The sequence below is a fragment of the Meleagris gallopavo genome, chromosome 20 (genome assembly GCF_905368555.1).
Source record: "Meleagris gallopavo chromosome 20, MGAL_WU_HG_1.1, whole genome shotgun sequence".
NCBI lineage: Eukaryota > Metazoa > Chordata > Aves > Galliformes > Phasianidae > Meleagris > Meleagris gallopavo.
Window position 1 is genome coordinate 10,561,532 of NC_139423.1, and position 14,267 is coordinate 10,575,798.

The window sequence follows — 14,267 nt, forward strand, 5'->3', positions numbered from 1 at the left end:
GAGCTTGCCGAATGCAGCGTAACTTACGTTCTTCACGTTTTTTCTCTCAGGTCGGGAAGACCACTCAGGGCTTGAAGCTACTGCAGCTCTTACCGGACAGCAGTGCAGCCAGAACGCTGGAAATGGAAAACAGCCACAGGAAATGCAGAATGAGCAGTTTGTAACATTTTCTGCAGCACTGTGCGGCCTGGCTGAATACAAAGCCTGGATTTGTGGCTCCAGACAAAGCCGTGGCTGTGACTGTTTTGTGCAGTTCCCAACGACACTCCATGCAGAGAGGATGGCACAGCTCTGCCTGCTGACGGCTCCCAGGAAGCAGCTCCTGCCCCAGCAGTCCTGCAGGGTCCAACTGCACACACTGACCGGAAGGGAAGGAATGAGAAACTGCAGCCAGACACGAGCACAACAACGTATTTAATGTCTTGTCTTTATAAAGGTAGCCACATGCTTTAAGCACTTGGTGCTCAGATGCTTTCAGATAACAGCAGCTGCAAAAGATCTACCCAGACAATAGAGAGAATTATTGCATCACAATAACAGCTTAAATGCAAATTAAAAACAGTCAATTCCAGAACCAATTGTAAAACATACATTTATTTTTAAAGATGATACTTCTGGATGAGCATCCATACAACCATCTAGGAACTCAAAGAGATGGTCAGTGCTAAAGGAAACAGTGCATCCATCACAGAGTTTGTGCGTAAGGGTTCTCCCATCTCAGGCAGGTATGGTGGGCCCCCATTATCACAGTGTGATTTGTGCAATCGCAGAATCACAGAATGGCCTGGGTTGAAAAGGACCACAACAATCATCTAGTTTCAACTGCCCTGCCACGGGCAGGGTCACCACCCACCAGACCAGGCTGCCCAGAGCCACATCCAGCCTGGATGTAATGCTCTGCCTAGGTGCTTTTGGACATCATCACAATAAAAGGCACTGGAGGAAAACAAGTACAATAGCCGAGCAGCTTGAGAGGTGAATTTCAGGCAACACAAATCCCTACTGACAGGGTTACATCAGTGAATCCCAGCTATCCCAACAGTTGGACTCTGGTGGTCTCACATCAAGTCACCCACCGTAGGGTTCACTTGGATCTGCACTGAACTGCAAAGCTTCTAAGTGAAAATCTGTTTATTGTACAGAACCAGGGGACTACAGCTATCTCCTGTCTCCCATTCTTCCAGTTCTAGGAAATTTTGTTTTGAATGATGTTTGTGGGTTTTGCTAGGGCAGCGTCAGAAAGAAGAGCTACTGCCCTGCTCTTCGCATTACACCACTCTTACTCCCTAAAGCAACACTGCCGTTATAGTGGTTCCCCAACAGCAACTCTCAGTCTGCCAAGCGCACATCCTAAACTTCTCATGGACAGATGCTGCTGACTGAAGCAATGGTTAGGTGCAACTTCCAATATTCTACAGTTGAGGTTGTCACCTCTTTCTCCTCCACTCGCTGAAAGATCAGCTGCCTTTATGAGCCTCTAACATTTACGCCTAACAGCCTCCATAAGGGATCTATAAACCAGGTCGCATCCAGAGCTCTGCCCGAGGAGAGCCTCTTACAGAGCCCAGGCTGGACTGGCGTAACTTAAACACTGACACCTGTTAGAAGCAAGTCGTGCATTGTGGAGGAAATCTATTCCAGGGAGAAGAGGCTGCCCTATACTCTCCATTGCTGCCCCTTCCATGGAGCAGGCAAGCAGTACACACCCTGAAGCAGTTTGTCTGAATGACCTCAAGGCCCACAGCACACTCAAGGGACATAATCTTAACAGAGTACAGTATTGTGCTCTTTATTCTTTGCCCCTATGACAACCAAAGAAAATCATCCTCTGTTCCAGAGCTTACATTTCTCACTGCTGAGTTCCTACCCAGTTTACCTCTATAGTGTGCAGCTGAACATTACTCTTTCGCAGAAAACAAAAGTCTTGTAATGTTTAAATAGGACAGATGGCTCCAGGTTTCCTATGGGGGTATGGAGGTCTAAGTCAGCAATGGAGACCTTTCTGTCCTTGCTACAGCATTTGTCTCTACCAGTAGCCAAAAAAAAAAACAGTAACAACCCCAACCTGTTTATGTCTGTTTTGAAATAAAGTATTTCCCTGTCTCAGAAAGATGTCATGAGGCTCAGTTCGCTACTGGTTATGATGTACTCCAAGTCATTATGGGCTATTATGTCTTCCAAGAATAACAGATAAACAGTAAACAAGGCAAAATATTTTTAAGCACATTTTGAGGAGACCTCATTAGAGCCTTTGTAACACAGGAAAGTGCCAGTGGGATTGAAGAACTCCGAGAAAACTTGTCAGCATTTTCATGCCCATTTTCTTAGTACATGCACTTAAAACTCCCTCTTAGAGGCTCATATATCAGCCTCCTATCTGACAATGCACAGTGAATCAAATTTTATATAGCTCTCAAAATCACCTGCAGTAAGAATTTCACTGGATATCTCATCCACCAGTGAAACAGGATAAGTAACACTGATACACAACCAAAATCGCTTGAGGAGCTTGTGTCAACAGAATGGAATTGGTCATGCTGGAGAATTTGACCAGACCATTTGGGATTAACACCCTGATTATTGTAAAAATGCCACAGGAAACTGTTTTTAAAAAAAGACTCTAGTAGAGTTTCCACTGGACTTTCCTTCACTGTTCCAACATAGTCTAAAATTAAATCTGCATAGCACTTGTTCACCCACTGCATTGCAGCAGGGAAACAAAAACTATGAAGTAAGAATTGGGCTTGTGCGTTGAAACCTCAAGAGTGGGATTCTTCTTCTTTGGGTTTATTTGTAAAAAGCACAACTGAGGCAATGCAAAATCTTGAGAATAAAGACATGCCAGAAGAGAAATTGGCACTTAAGATACAATCAAGCTGACCAGAGTTAAAGGGAGAACAAGCTTGACTTAGCATGATCCGCTAAAAGATGCTGTGTTTACAACTTGCACAGCCAGCAAGCTCTGATTGAGAAAAAACAACTGGCAGCAAAGAAAACAGAAAGCAAGCATCTGTGTGTGCTGAAGTGGTTTTAACTGTCTTTTCAAATCTGGAGCGGAGCTGCCTGTGCAACAGAGAAAAGAACAGGCTGTGAAGAGCAGGCCGTAAGGAAGAAAATAAAGTTGTGCAAATGCAGCACTAAGCGGCGCTATGTTGGTGAGGCAGCACCAGCTATCCAGGACCCGTCTGCGATCCAGGGCAAGCACAGCCATTCACCCAGTTTACCAAGTGTCTTGTCAGAACACATCTCTGCCAGGTAGTCAGTTGTATGCTTGATTGCTCTCCTCACTAAACACATACTGGTATCAGGGGAGACAGAACAAAGAAGTGCTCTCTTTAACAGCTTCCAGTAAAGCAATCCAGTGCATTTAGCAGAACTGCAGTCACCTCCATCTCCTGCTTGGACACAGGACATCATTTCTTATGGGCTAGTGGAGTTCTGGGTGCTCTGACATTTCCAATATGATAGAGACAGAGCAAAGCCTTCAGTTTCCCTCCTGCAGGAGAACACTAGGTAGACAAAACACATCCCCCTTTCAGCCTCCCTTCCTCTTAGGGCTGTCAGCATTCTTCAGGGCACACAGCAGGCTGCAGAACAGCTCATAAGTAAAGAAGATGAGACCAGTAGAGACAGCAGCCTTCAGCAAGCTGGGTGAAAGGCCCTTAAAGAATCCACCTGGGCCCTCCTCTCGCATGATCTGCCTTATGCAGTCCAGTAGACCCCTATATATCCGCACCTGGGAAAGAATGGCAACAAGGTTAAAAAAAGAAATCGAAGACAGCCTACTTGGAAAAGCACACAGAAAGTCCCAGATTATACCACAGAAAAGCATAATCTAGACACGCAGCCTAGAGATGCTTTTCTTTTATTATAAATAACTGAAAGTTTCAGAGAATCAGTTTGTTAAGAGTGCTGGCAGAGGGAAAGAATATATTTTGCATCAGCAATGGCTTAAGTAGATTGTTTTAACTGAAGGTCCATAAAATCTTTATGCTACAATGGCATGCGTTATTTATGGTGCGAGTTTGTGAAGAACTTATTTCAGATTGTGCTGCTATTGGTTTCCATCTCCTTCACTCTCTAAGAAGGGACAACTTCTCTGACAGAAGAAAAACACAGCTACAGCACTTAGAAGTCTATAGATTAGCTACTTGCATGTCATCGTATCACACCACGAAGGTTTAACGTTGTGACACATCAATGCTAAGAACAAACACTGTACCTCATTGGAAGAAAAGAAGCATCGAGTGTAGTAAGTTAAGATTTCAAGACTTTCTTCAAATACAGACTGATTTGCTTTTCAGACCCAGGGAATTTGAAGGAGAAAAGGAAGCAACTACTTTTCAGGGAAGAACATAGACAGCTTCTTGAAAGATCTGTAGTTGCCTTAAAGTGTATTTCCAGGTGTGATGAGCGGTGATTAGGAATGTCAGAAGTATTTAATTTGGTTTGAATTTCAGGACGTTGTGGTACATAAGATGTATGCTTTGTATACTTTGAATACTTTGTTCTTATTCCTTGCAGCAAAACATTAATTTCAGAAAATCATCCTGAGAGACAAGTGATCCCAGCATAAAGCTAGCATAATTCTCGGTCTACTATCTGGTTCCAAGTCACAAAATCAGGTGGCAAGTAGAAGAATAAAGGAAATTGGATCCCCTTTGTTCTTATAACTCATCCTCAGCTCCAAGACAGCCTACCTGATGAAGATGGATGACAAGGCAGAACACAGGATGCTGGACAATGTAATAAAATAATCCAATTTATTCAAGCAGCTATTCCCAGTATTAAGCGAGAACAATGCTTAGCTCACAGAAACTAGAAACTTGCCAACCCATATACAAAGACAAGTACTTCTAATGAATCATCACTTCACTCCAGTGATGAATGGGCTCTGGATTGTCTTGCTGTGAATTGAGACGTATGAAAAACAGAGAATTCAAACATTTCTTACCTGCCCAAAGGCTGCTCGGGCATGCTCAAAGCCACCCACTTGCAGTCGTTTTTTGATCAGGTCGAAAGGGTAAGTGAGAGTTTTACTGATGATTCCAGCACAGCTGCCACAAACAAGGTTTTTAACATTGCCTGAAAAGCAGAAAGAAGAAAACACAGCAAAGAGAGAGAATAGAGGATTAGCAGTGAGCTCAGATGGAAAAGTTATTAAAAGTAAATTAAAACCGCTTTTTAAAAGAAGGAAGGCCAGAAAGACTTTGAAGTTACACCATCTTTTCTGCATAGTTTGGACCACTGAACCTCAATCTACATTCTTCCACACTGGGCTCACAGTGCCCACCGGAGTCAGAGTGTAACAGCTCACCTTGACTGATTACATTAATTTATGATTTTGAACTACCAAGTGGCAATGCACAAAAGAAACAGTCACCAGTTCAAGAAAAAGCACTTTGGGCTGCTGACACTTCACTTTCCCATCTAGTTACATTTCCTTCATGACCATTCAAAAACATGAGGTGCTTGAAAACTTCATTCCACATATGTCTCTCATACACATATGGAGTATCCGTGCAGAGCTATGAATGAGATGGGAAATTTAGATGCTTTTAAGAGGTTGCATACAAAAAGTTGATAGGAATGAATATTTACCATTACCTTCTTTTAATATTACAGACTTAACTATCTTAAGTGCTTACCTCCTTCTTTTCCTTCATCTGAAATCATCCGTTCTGAAAATTGTTGCAGAATATTGTAGAAGGAGAACTGGAAACCAGCATATGGGAAGACAGCAATGATTGTAGGGGTCAGACCTCTATAGAAAGTCCGAGGCCCTTCCGTCTGGTACATGGTCACCACTGCATGGTGAAGGTTCTGATAGATCTAGACAATACAGAAGACATTGACTTGCCAGCGAAAGAGGCTTAGAAACAGCAAAATCAAAGGTCTGGATACTTCTAAGTAAAGAGTGTAAGAATTTCCCTTTGCCTAAAACACAACTGACTGATCTGCAGCACAGAGCAAAGAACAACATGATTTTGTATATCTTCATGCAGTATTCTCAGCTAAAGCCTTGTGGCTCTTATAAGTAAGCCGACAACTTAAACCTATGTCTAGTTGAGACTGAATGAACAGATTGTTAGGTCTGCACTAGAGCCTGGGCAGACAATGAATCCCACATCCAAGCTGTGCTTCTGAGGGAAACAAATGAGACACAGGGCTGAGCTGTGGATTGAGACCACCTGAAGCATTGATGTAATTATTTAATTTGCTATTTAACAGCTCTGCTTGCTTCTGCAACAGAATTCAGATAATACATACTGTGATTCTACTGCAAGCTAAAACAAAAACCAGAAACTGTTCCAATACAAATTTGTATGTGTCTAATTATTACAGACCTAATCAGCATGGAGATCAACTCTTGCATAAGTAAGATTAAGAAACACAGGTAAAAGGCATCAAGTATCATCTCATCACCACTTAAACTTCACTCCATGTAAGTTGAAAGTTTCAAACACGTAATGTACCACAGACTAAGGATTATTTTCTCTAACTGGCCAATAGACAAAATGAAAATTGAGTTATCCTTGTAAGGACAACTTCACCTTTCTGGATAACCTGTCAGAAATCAAACAAAAACAGATCAGCAAAACAAAAAGAAGCTATATCAACAGTACAGAGGATGCCCTGGATGCAACACAAACATTGCCCAGTAACAGCAGCTGCTCCTTTATGCTGACCCACTGTTAGCACAGACTGTTTCAAATTTCCTGTATTCACAGAAATTAAATTATAAGATACAGCTTATAATTCCAAACATCAAATCCTTAACCATACCTTAGGTTCACCCTGAGCAGCAAAACGAGTACGTAGTGTGTCAACAGGCTGAACTGCAACAGTGGCTGTGCAAGCTGATAGTCCACCACAGATGAAGTGCACAAAGGAATTGCGGGCATTGTATGAGGTGACGTTGTGCACCAGTTTGGTCAAGCTTTCAAATGCCATGAACTTGCAGAAACAAACACGCAGAGGTCAAGGAGTCATTTCTTATCACTGATGCAGATCTCCCACTCTTTCATTTTACTAAGAGCTCCACCCACAGCTTACAACCACCTCCTCTCTCTATCCTTCAAAAGTTCTTCAATTTGCAACCTACTGGAGCACATGTTCAAAGAATGCCTTGTAAAAATCACTGAGCAGCCTGAAGAATGCTTGGGGTATTGTGATCTCTGATATTTCCTGTACATCTTGCATTTAGAACTGCAAAAAATACACTTTAAAGCTCTGTATATGTATACTGAAAATTGTTTACTATATTACATACATGCTACCCGTTACTTTTTCAACCAGAGATCATAAAACACGTTGCTAATACTTATAAATTAAGCATAGCAACACTGCGCAAAATGCTGTCATCAGCCTCACTGACTTCACTGCCCTTACAGCTCGCTAGGAAAATGTGAATCAAAGCAAAAAACAACATATGCTTGTATAAACAGTTATGACAAGTGTCAGGAACAAGCAGGGCTTGTCTGTGACACCAGGGTACTCAGATAGTGAACTGAGATTGCTTTTGCTTTGCTCCATGCTGGCCAAGCATGTGTTCACGAAGCTCAGAAATATTAACTTAGGAACTAGACACCAACATTATTTAACTACACATATTTGAGACTGGAGTCACCTTGAATCAGTCCCATTAACCTGGACCTTACTGCATCAGCTCATTCTACCAGTCTGAAGAAAAAAAACGTCTATACAAATGCTGGGCCCATCCAGTGTCATCTTACCTGAACAGCTCCATAGCCAACTGAAAGGAGCTGTGCAGGAACGTGACCCTTCCAGAAGGCTAGCATCCCCTCCTCCTGGAATATGCGCCGTGCAGCCTGCAAGATGCCATGATATTTAGCGCCTGGAGTTTTGAAGGAGAGCCGCTCAATTTGAAGCTGGGGGAAAACAGAAAGCATTTTCAATTCCACATCATGTTTCAACAAGGCTCAAGTGTCCCATGCAGAAATTCACAACCCCAACAGCCAACCAAAGCTGAGTGAAGACATGCCACGTTCCCTCAAAATTGCATGCAGAACCAACCGGGACACTTTCTAGAAAGGACTCTGAAGAACAAGAACATGGATACCACATTAAAGCAGCCAATAAGGATAGGGAAATTCAATTAAGCAAGATAGTTTAGAAAATGAGGGAAAGAAAACAAACTATGAAAAACACAAGATGCCATTGAAGCACACAGGTTACACAAAGAGAAGTGCTGGCCTCAGGTTAGTCTTACTGCCTCGAATCGCGCGCAGCATCCATGAGGGCCGACAGCAGGCTCCTCAGCTCTGGCTGTGAGGCGACCTGTTCAGTCAGGACAGCGAGCACTGCTCTGTGCCAGACGCGTCCCGAGCAAGTCAGGTACCTGAAAGCGGATCTTGATGACGTCCAAAGGGCTGATCAGGACCCGAGTGACGAAGCCCGATGCGGATCCTGCTGCAGCTGCTTCCACCGTGGAGACGCACTTTGCCTCTGGGTCATAGCCGACCATGCCTGCCTGTTGTCGCTGACAGTAGGAGCCGCCGTCCCGCACCGGGGCTCTGCGGCCCCAAACCCCCTACACCAAACCCGCACCTCACGCCAAGGGCCAAGAGCCCCGCACCCTCACCACCTTCCCATCCCTTCTTCAGGCCGGGGCCCCCGGCAGACCCCCCTCGTCCCGAAACGGCCCCTCCTCGCTCCACGGGCCCCGCATCGCACGCCGGAGCGGCGCGGGACGCAGATCCGAGCGCAGCCGTTGGCCGCAGCCGCGCCGGCATGAGCCGCCTGCAGGCCGCCGTACTGCGCCTGCGCGCCGCGGGGCTCGCTGGGAGCTGTAGTCCCACAGCGCCCCCAGCAGCACCCCGAGGAGAGGCGGCCCGGCCGCCCCACACCGCTGCGCTTCGGTTCGAGAGCAACGGCTGCGCGGGGCAGGCGGCGCGAGAGCGGCAGCGGGGTGCGGGCCGGCGGTACGGGTAGCTGCGGTATCGGGCTTTCGTACCGACAGCGTTTTTGGCATCTGGGGCGGCCAAGGTGGAAAATAACTCTTCCCTACGCACCATCGCAGTAGCAACAAACTCTCTTTCCTCCTTAAATCAGAAGAAAGCTTTGCTCAACTTTTCACTAGAGGCCCAAAGCACGAACAGCAGTTTTGAGCCACAGATCCTGCTTCAGCATTGTAAAATAGAAGTGCCAAAGGTACAACCCACGCTGCACATTTAAAGATTGGCTTTAGAGGTACAAAGAGGAAAATAATGGAGTCATTGGTACATCTTGACTATGACTGCATTTGAGCATAAGAGGAATTGTTACAACAGTTTAATCAGCAGATGTTTTCCTTTTGTATTTCAAAACCCAATGCCTAGCTGAGAGGCACCATCTGAACAAAAGGCTGGGAGGAGATGCAGATTCACAGTAGCAGCTGCTGAAAGGTAACACAGCACCTCATTAGAACGATCGCTTCCACTGCTTTAGGCAACAAGAGAAAAACAAGTGACCTGTAAGGCACTGACCAAGCAGAGCTAACCTTCACGTGGCAGTCTGAGCCGTAGCTGCTATTCTTATAGAAGCTTGTCCTTTCCTCTGTCCTTCAGCGAGACGCTCCAGCAATAACTAGTATATCACTCTCCATTACTGCCTCCTTACTACACTGGTCAGCACCACCGGGACGCTCCTCTGGTTAGGAAGAGCTAAAAAAATAAAAAAATTAAAAAAAAAGGGAAGAAGTGTTTAAGTGCCACCCCAAATTCTGCTAACAGATTCATTGCTTTCCTACCTGACAGTGAACCAACACATTCCTTTCCCCTTTCTTTACTATTTGCAATAGTGTAAATTACATGGATTGTGGTTGGCTTAGACCAAAAGAGCAATGAATTTAGCTAAGCATGCTGAGAACCAGTCACGATGCCAGTAAGTCTGAGCACTTACAGATTAGCTTTATCAGCTATATTCTGGCCAGATGAAATAACAGACAGATGCCCAAGTGAAGAATTCAATGTATATTTATTATTCACAGTTAATTACTATCTACCAAATGCTGCTGCAGAGTTAAAGGATTAAGTACATAGGCCTTTTTTTATTTAAACACTGATTTTTTTAATATATATACACACACAAGACATATGTCTGCAAGGTTGCATGATATACACCAATTCCAAAATAAGGAAACAATCAAATGGTCCAGGTGTAGAATGCCATAGATTCTTCTTCCAATCACTTTATGAAGAAGGAATAAAGTGAGTGACAGCTAGCAAGGAGAGGGGGAGAAAGTAACGCTCTACAGGATAGCTCTCTCTCTCATCTGCTGGAAAATTAAAGTGTAAGGCAGAGTTTGTCTCAGGAATAAAACGTAACATTTAGTACAAAAAAGGCACCCTCCAACAAAAGACTGCCCGTACTTAGGCAGGACAGGAGGAGCTCTCCACTGCAGTTTCCAGATTCGTTGTTGGAGTGAAGGGATCCAGCCAAATGGCCCTCAAAAGAAAAAATAACACAACTGAAGATTGGCACAGGGAGTAATGCAGTTTGATTTCTTTCTATCCGATTCAATGTCACACTCTCTGGTGAAAGAGCAAATGGCCACAATGAAGGCCATTATCGGAAAAAGTGGGGATTATAGTCATCACACAGCCTGCTGTGAATGGGGAGTCTAACAATAACACTGACCTGAAGAGGGAGGAGAAACTGGAGAACAGTGATGCCAACCCCACTTTTCAAGAGCAACACAACTGCAAATAACTCCCTTATCCAGGCAAAAGACAGGCTGATTACATGCATCACACAGAAACATTCACTAATAGCATAAAATGTTTTCAAGCACTGTTTCTTGAGGTTTTTCTGCATTATAATTTTCCATCGATGGAATGTACATTTTGTAGGACATCCCAGGGCTACTCTTTCTCAAATTCCCCACTTAACCCTCCCTCCCCCAAATATTCTTCCTCATTTTCCCTAGTCATATCTTTCCCCTTTCTCTTAAATCTTGAGGCTTCTGGTTTCAGCTACCCAGGTTTGAGCAGCCTAAGCTGCCAAGAAATGCCTTTTTTTTTTCCCCCTGTAACAAGGAAAGTCAAAGAACAAGTCAAATCTTTAGAACAAAGCTCCATCTCTGTAGATTTTTTTCAGATATCCATTGACAATGCCACCCTCCTTTACACCATCCATCCAAAAGTATTTATTTACACATAGGCAGAAAAAAGCCCTCTGAAAAGCTCTGGACTGTCCTTTTAACTTAAAAAATAATAAAAAAAAACAAGGGAAAGGCACTATGGAAAAAATTACAGAATGTGCTCAACCGTACACAGTTAAGAAAAAAACAAAAAGGCTATCAGCACAGCAATAACAAACTTCGGTTGTAATTTGGAGTTTCTGAAAGCAACTCTGTGACTTGAACAAAAAAAAGAAATCCACAACTCTTCTCCCTTCCTCAGCTTGGAAGCTGCTGAGCTTCAGAAGAAAATGACAAAGGAGAAGAGACAAAAATTAGAGCAATACCTCATCTTTCTCAGGCAAGAGCAGCTGAATGCTGAAGGCAAGAGCAGAGACTTTTTAAATTATTTTTTAAAGGCAGGACTGTGTATTTGGTTTTTCTCTCATGTCCCTTCATGTCAAACGAACCATTTGCAGAGAGAAAATACCAGCAGAGTTTCTCCCTTTTCCTTTAACTGCATGGCTACAATTTTAAATGGCATTAAAACTTCATGCCTGGACAGAGGACAAGGGGAAACATTAAGTAAATGAAAGGGAGTAACCCAGGAGCAGCTGAGGAAATTCATTTGTTTTTTTTCTCTTTTCTGATAAGTTTTGGTGTGTAAGTTGAACTCTTCCCTCCCCCCAACCCCTTCAGCCCCTGAAGTTCCACACTGTGAAGGAGGATCACCTCACGGTGAAAGGTGACTCAGGTTTTATCGCCGTGTGATTTTAGGTCACTGGCTGCAGTTAGGCTCTGTATGTGTAATTACTGTTTCTCTTGTTTCTTTAAATAATCTGTAATATTTATCTCTAGATGTTCCGGTTCACTGGGGTCACATAGTTGCGTGGAAACATGCCCGTCTGTCCGTGGCAGGCTCCCTTCCACCAATTGGGGTCAGAATTGTCAAGGACTTGGATAAAGTCTCCGCGGCGGAAACCCAACTCTCCTTCCTCCTGGGGATCAAAATCAAACAGAGCTTGAACGTACGTTGGTTGCTGAAAATAAAGAAACAAAGATGTGTGGAATGAGAATCATCCTCAGCACTCAAGACATCTGCTTCCTCAAGCAGGATTTTAACTTATACCAGATTTTAATAGTGAACATTTGGGCTGTTTCATTTCCCTTAAATCCAACCTTTATCAGCTGTAGCAAGACAATTAAAAAGTATGGTCTACAGAAGGCTTTAGGGAAAGAAAAAAACAAAAAACAAAAGTTATGGTTTAACCCAGCAGATGGCTAAGCACCACGCAGGCATTTCCTCACTCCTCCCCTTCCCAGTGGGGTGGGGAGAGAGTCAAGAAAAAAAAAAAAGACAAAGTAGAACCCACAGGTTGAGATAAAACTGTTTAGTAAGACAGAAAAAGGAAAAAGAATAATAGTTAATGACTATGTATATGTGAATGCATAAGTGATGCACAAGCAATTGCTCACCACCTGCCAATCAATATCTTTTCTGCCTAGAGGATCCCAAGCAGAAGAAGAAAGTGATGAACTCCCATCCCTTTAAGAACTTTTCTTCCACATGATATCATATGGTACAGAATACCCCTTTGGCCAGTTTAAGTCAGCTGTCCTGATTCTGTCCCCTCTCATTTCCTCGGACCCCCTGTGCCTCCTAGCTTCTTGTGCATCCCCTCATTGTAGGACAGTAGGAGAAACCAAGAAAACTGAAGTGTCTTTGGCTCTGTACAGCACTGCAACTGGAAACACTGGTGTGTTATCAACATTGTTTTTGTTTTCAGGGAAAAAAAACACTACAGCACCATACCAGATACTGTGAAGTAAAACAACTCTGTCTCAGCTGAAACTAAGACAACAGGTTTCTGTGACAGTGCAAAATAAAACCAGATGTCTCAGATGTTCCAGTATTTGTTTTCCAGTGTCCACAACTTACTACAGAACTCCATACTCTGCTGAATTATGATGATCTTTTTGCTTATTTGCCCTGCTACATCAAATGACAACATGAATATTACTGATCTACCTAGCCACTGTAATACACAAAATTCCTCTGCAGAATTGGATCTTGGTGTTCTGTATGTTTCCCTTAAACTGCTCCAGTATTAGAAAGTTTTGCTATAGAGTGTTTTGTCTGGTCATCAAATGCTTCTATTCCTACAGAGAACTTACACATTCACTTAAAAATGCATTTGCATTCTTAATACGTAGCGTCTAGAAAGGTATCTTCATGCTGCTTGCTGTTTTCAAACAGCTCTTTTCTCATTTTCTGTTCATCATTAACTAAACAGTGCAGAGACATATGTTAATTCAGATGAATTGTGGCAAAAGCTGACAGCACCCAAAGAGCAGTACAAGTTTCCACATCTCTTCAAGCTAGAACTAGAATACTGCACGTAGAAGCAGTTATATCCAACCTAACATTTTGTATGTCCTGGGAAATGAAACAAAACAAAGATAGACGCAACCTGACTCTTAGCAGTAGTTTTTCAGTTCCTTTTTACATTTGCCAAGTTTAAAACATACGCTACTAGCTGTAGCCACTTCTTCAGGCAAGACCACTACTAAAATTTCACTGCTATTGAGGGGTACAGCAGGCTACAAACCAGTACAAAACTGTGCTTTCTTACTGTATCCTAAACCAGGAGTAAACACGTTCTTAACTCACAGGAATTCAAGTATCTTACTTCAACAGTACCCATAAACACAAGCCAAGTATTCAAGCAACAACACTGCCAGAAATGAATACTAGGAGTTTTAGCAGGTAGACTTGCACAAACATCCAGATTTTCCAGTATAATTCTGGCAGCAAGATCCAAAAATAAACTCCCACAGGCAAAAAAGTCAGTTTTTTTCCATCCCCATTCATATAACCTAAGATGCAATCCCAGTTCAAACAGTGGTTGCAATCGTTTAAATATGCTCTGAAGAAACAGTTCTTTTACCTGTGGCACCTGTTCGATATCCCGTAGAAATATTTGCTGGTTCCTGGAGACAGATGTGGATCTGTGATAATCTACCAGCTCATTCAAAGAATTGAACTTCACCACCCAGAGGAAATACTTGCCAGCCCCATCTCTAAGCACCTTGAAGTGCTGCACATCATTTCCAAACCTGGGAGAGAGGAGCAAACAATACAGAA

General features: G+C 43.2%; 2 protein-coding genes across 4 annotated transcripts in view; both read right to left on the minus strand.

Moving 5' to 3' along the window:
- Positions 1-393: 393 nt before the first annotated feature.
- Positions 394-8,812, minus strand: SLC25A19 (solute carrier family 25 member 19). Of its 2 annotated transcripts, none has more exons than XM_019621816.3 (6): positions 8,363-8,812; positions 7,737-7,832; positions 6,787-6,957; positions 5,649-5,832; positions 4,955-5,085; positions 394-3,736 (listed from the first exon to the last, which is right to left on the minus strand). In XM_019621816.3, exons 1-6 carry the CDS (start codon positions 8,486-8,488, stop codon positions 3,536-3,538), a joined length of 909 nt encoding a protein of 302 aa, XP_019477361.1. In that variant the 5' UTR covers positions 8,489-8,812; the 3' UTR covers positions 394-3,535. The 2 variants fall into 2 exon arrangements, with proteins under 2 accessions (XP_019477361.1, XP_010719959.1); XM_010721657.4 differs by having other exon boundaries at positions 7,737-7,892.
- Positions 8,813-9,959: 1,147 nt separating this feature from the next.
- Positions 9,960-14,267, minus strand: part of GRB2 (growth factor receptor bound protein 2) — a 36,961-nt gene continuing 32,653 nt past the window's right edge. For both annotated transcript variants that reach the window (XM_085239937.1, XM_085239938.1), the window contains exons 5-6: positions 14,071-14,239; positions 9,960-12,162 (exon numbers count right to left, since the gene is read on the minus strand). In XM_085239937.1, coding sequence (XP_085096063.1) covers positions 11,977-12,162; positions 14,071-14,239 — 355 coding nt within the window. In that variant the 3' untranslated portion in view covers positions 9,960-11,976. The remainder of the gene's footprint in view (positions 12,163-14,070; positions 14,240-14,267) is intronic.

Bases quoted from the DNA above. Each gene is read 5' to 3' on its own strand.
- SLC25A19 (XM_010721657.4), bottom strand. From the start codon at position 8,488: ATGGTCGGCTATGACCCAGAGGCAAAGTGCGTCTCCACGGTGGAAGCA. The intron at 7,893-8,362 runs GTACCTGACTTG...GTTTTCCCCCAG, and splicing joins TCATCAAGATCCGCTTTCAG to CTTCAAATTGAGCGGCTCTC. The intron at 3,737-4,954 runs GTAAGAAATGTT...ATTCTTTCCCAG, and splicing joins CCCGAGCAGCCTTTGGGCAG to GTGCGGATATATAGGGGTCT.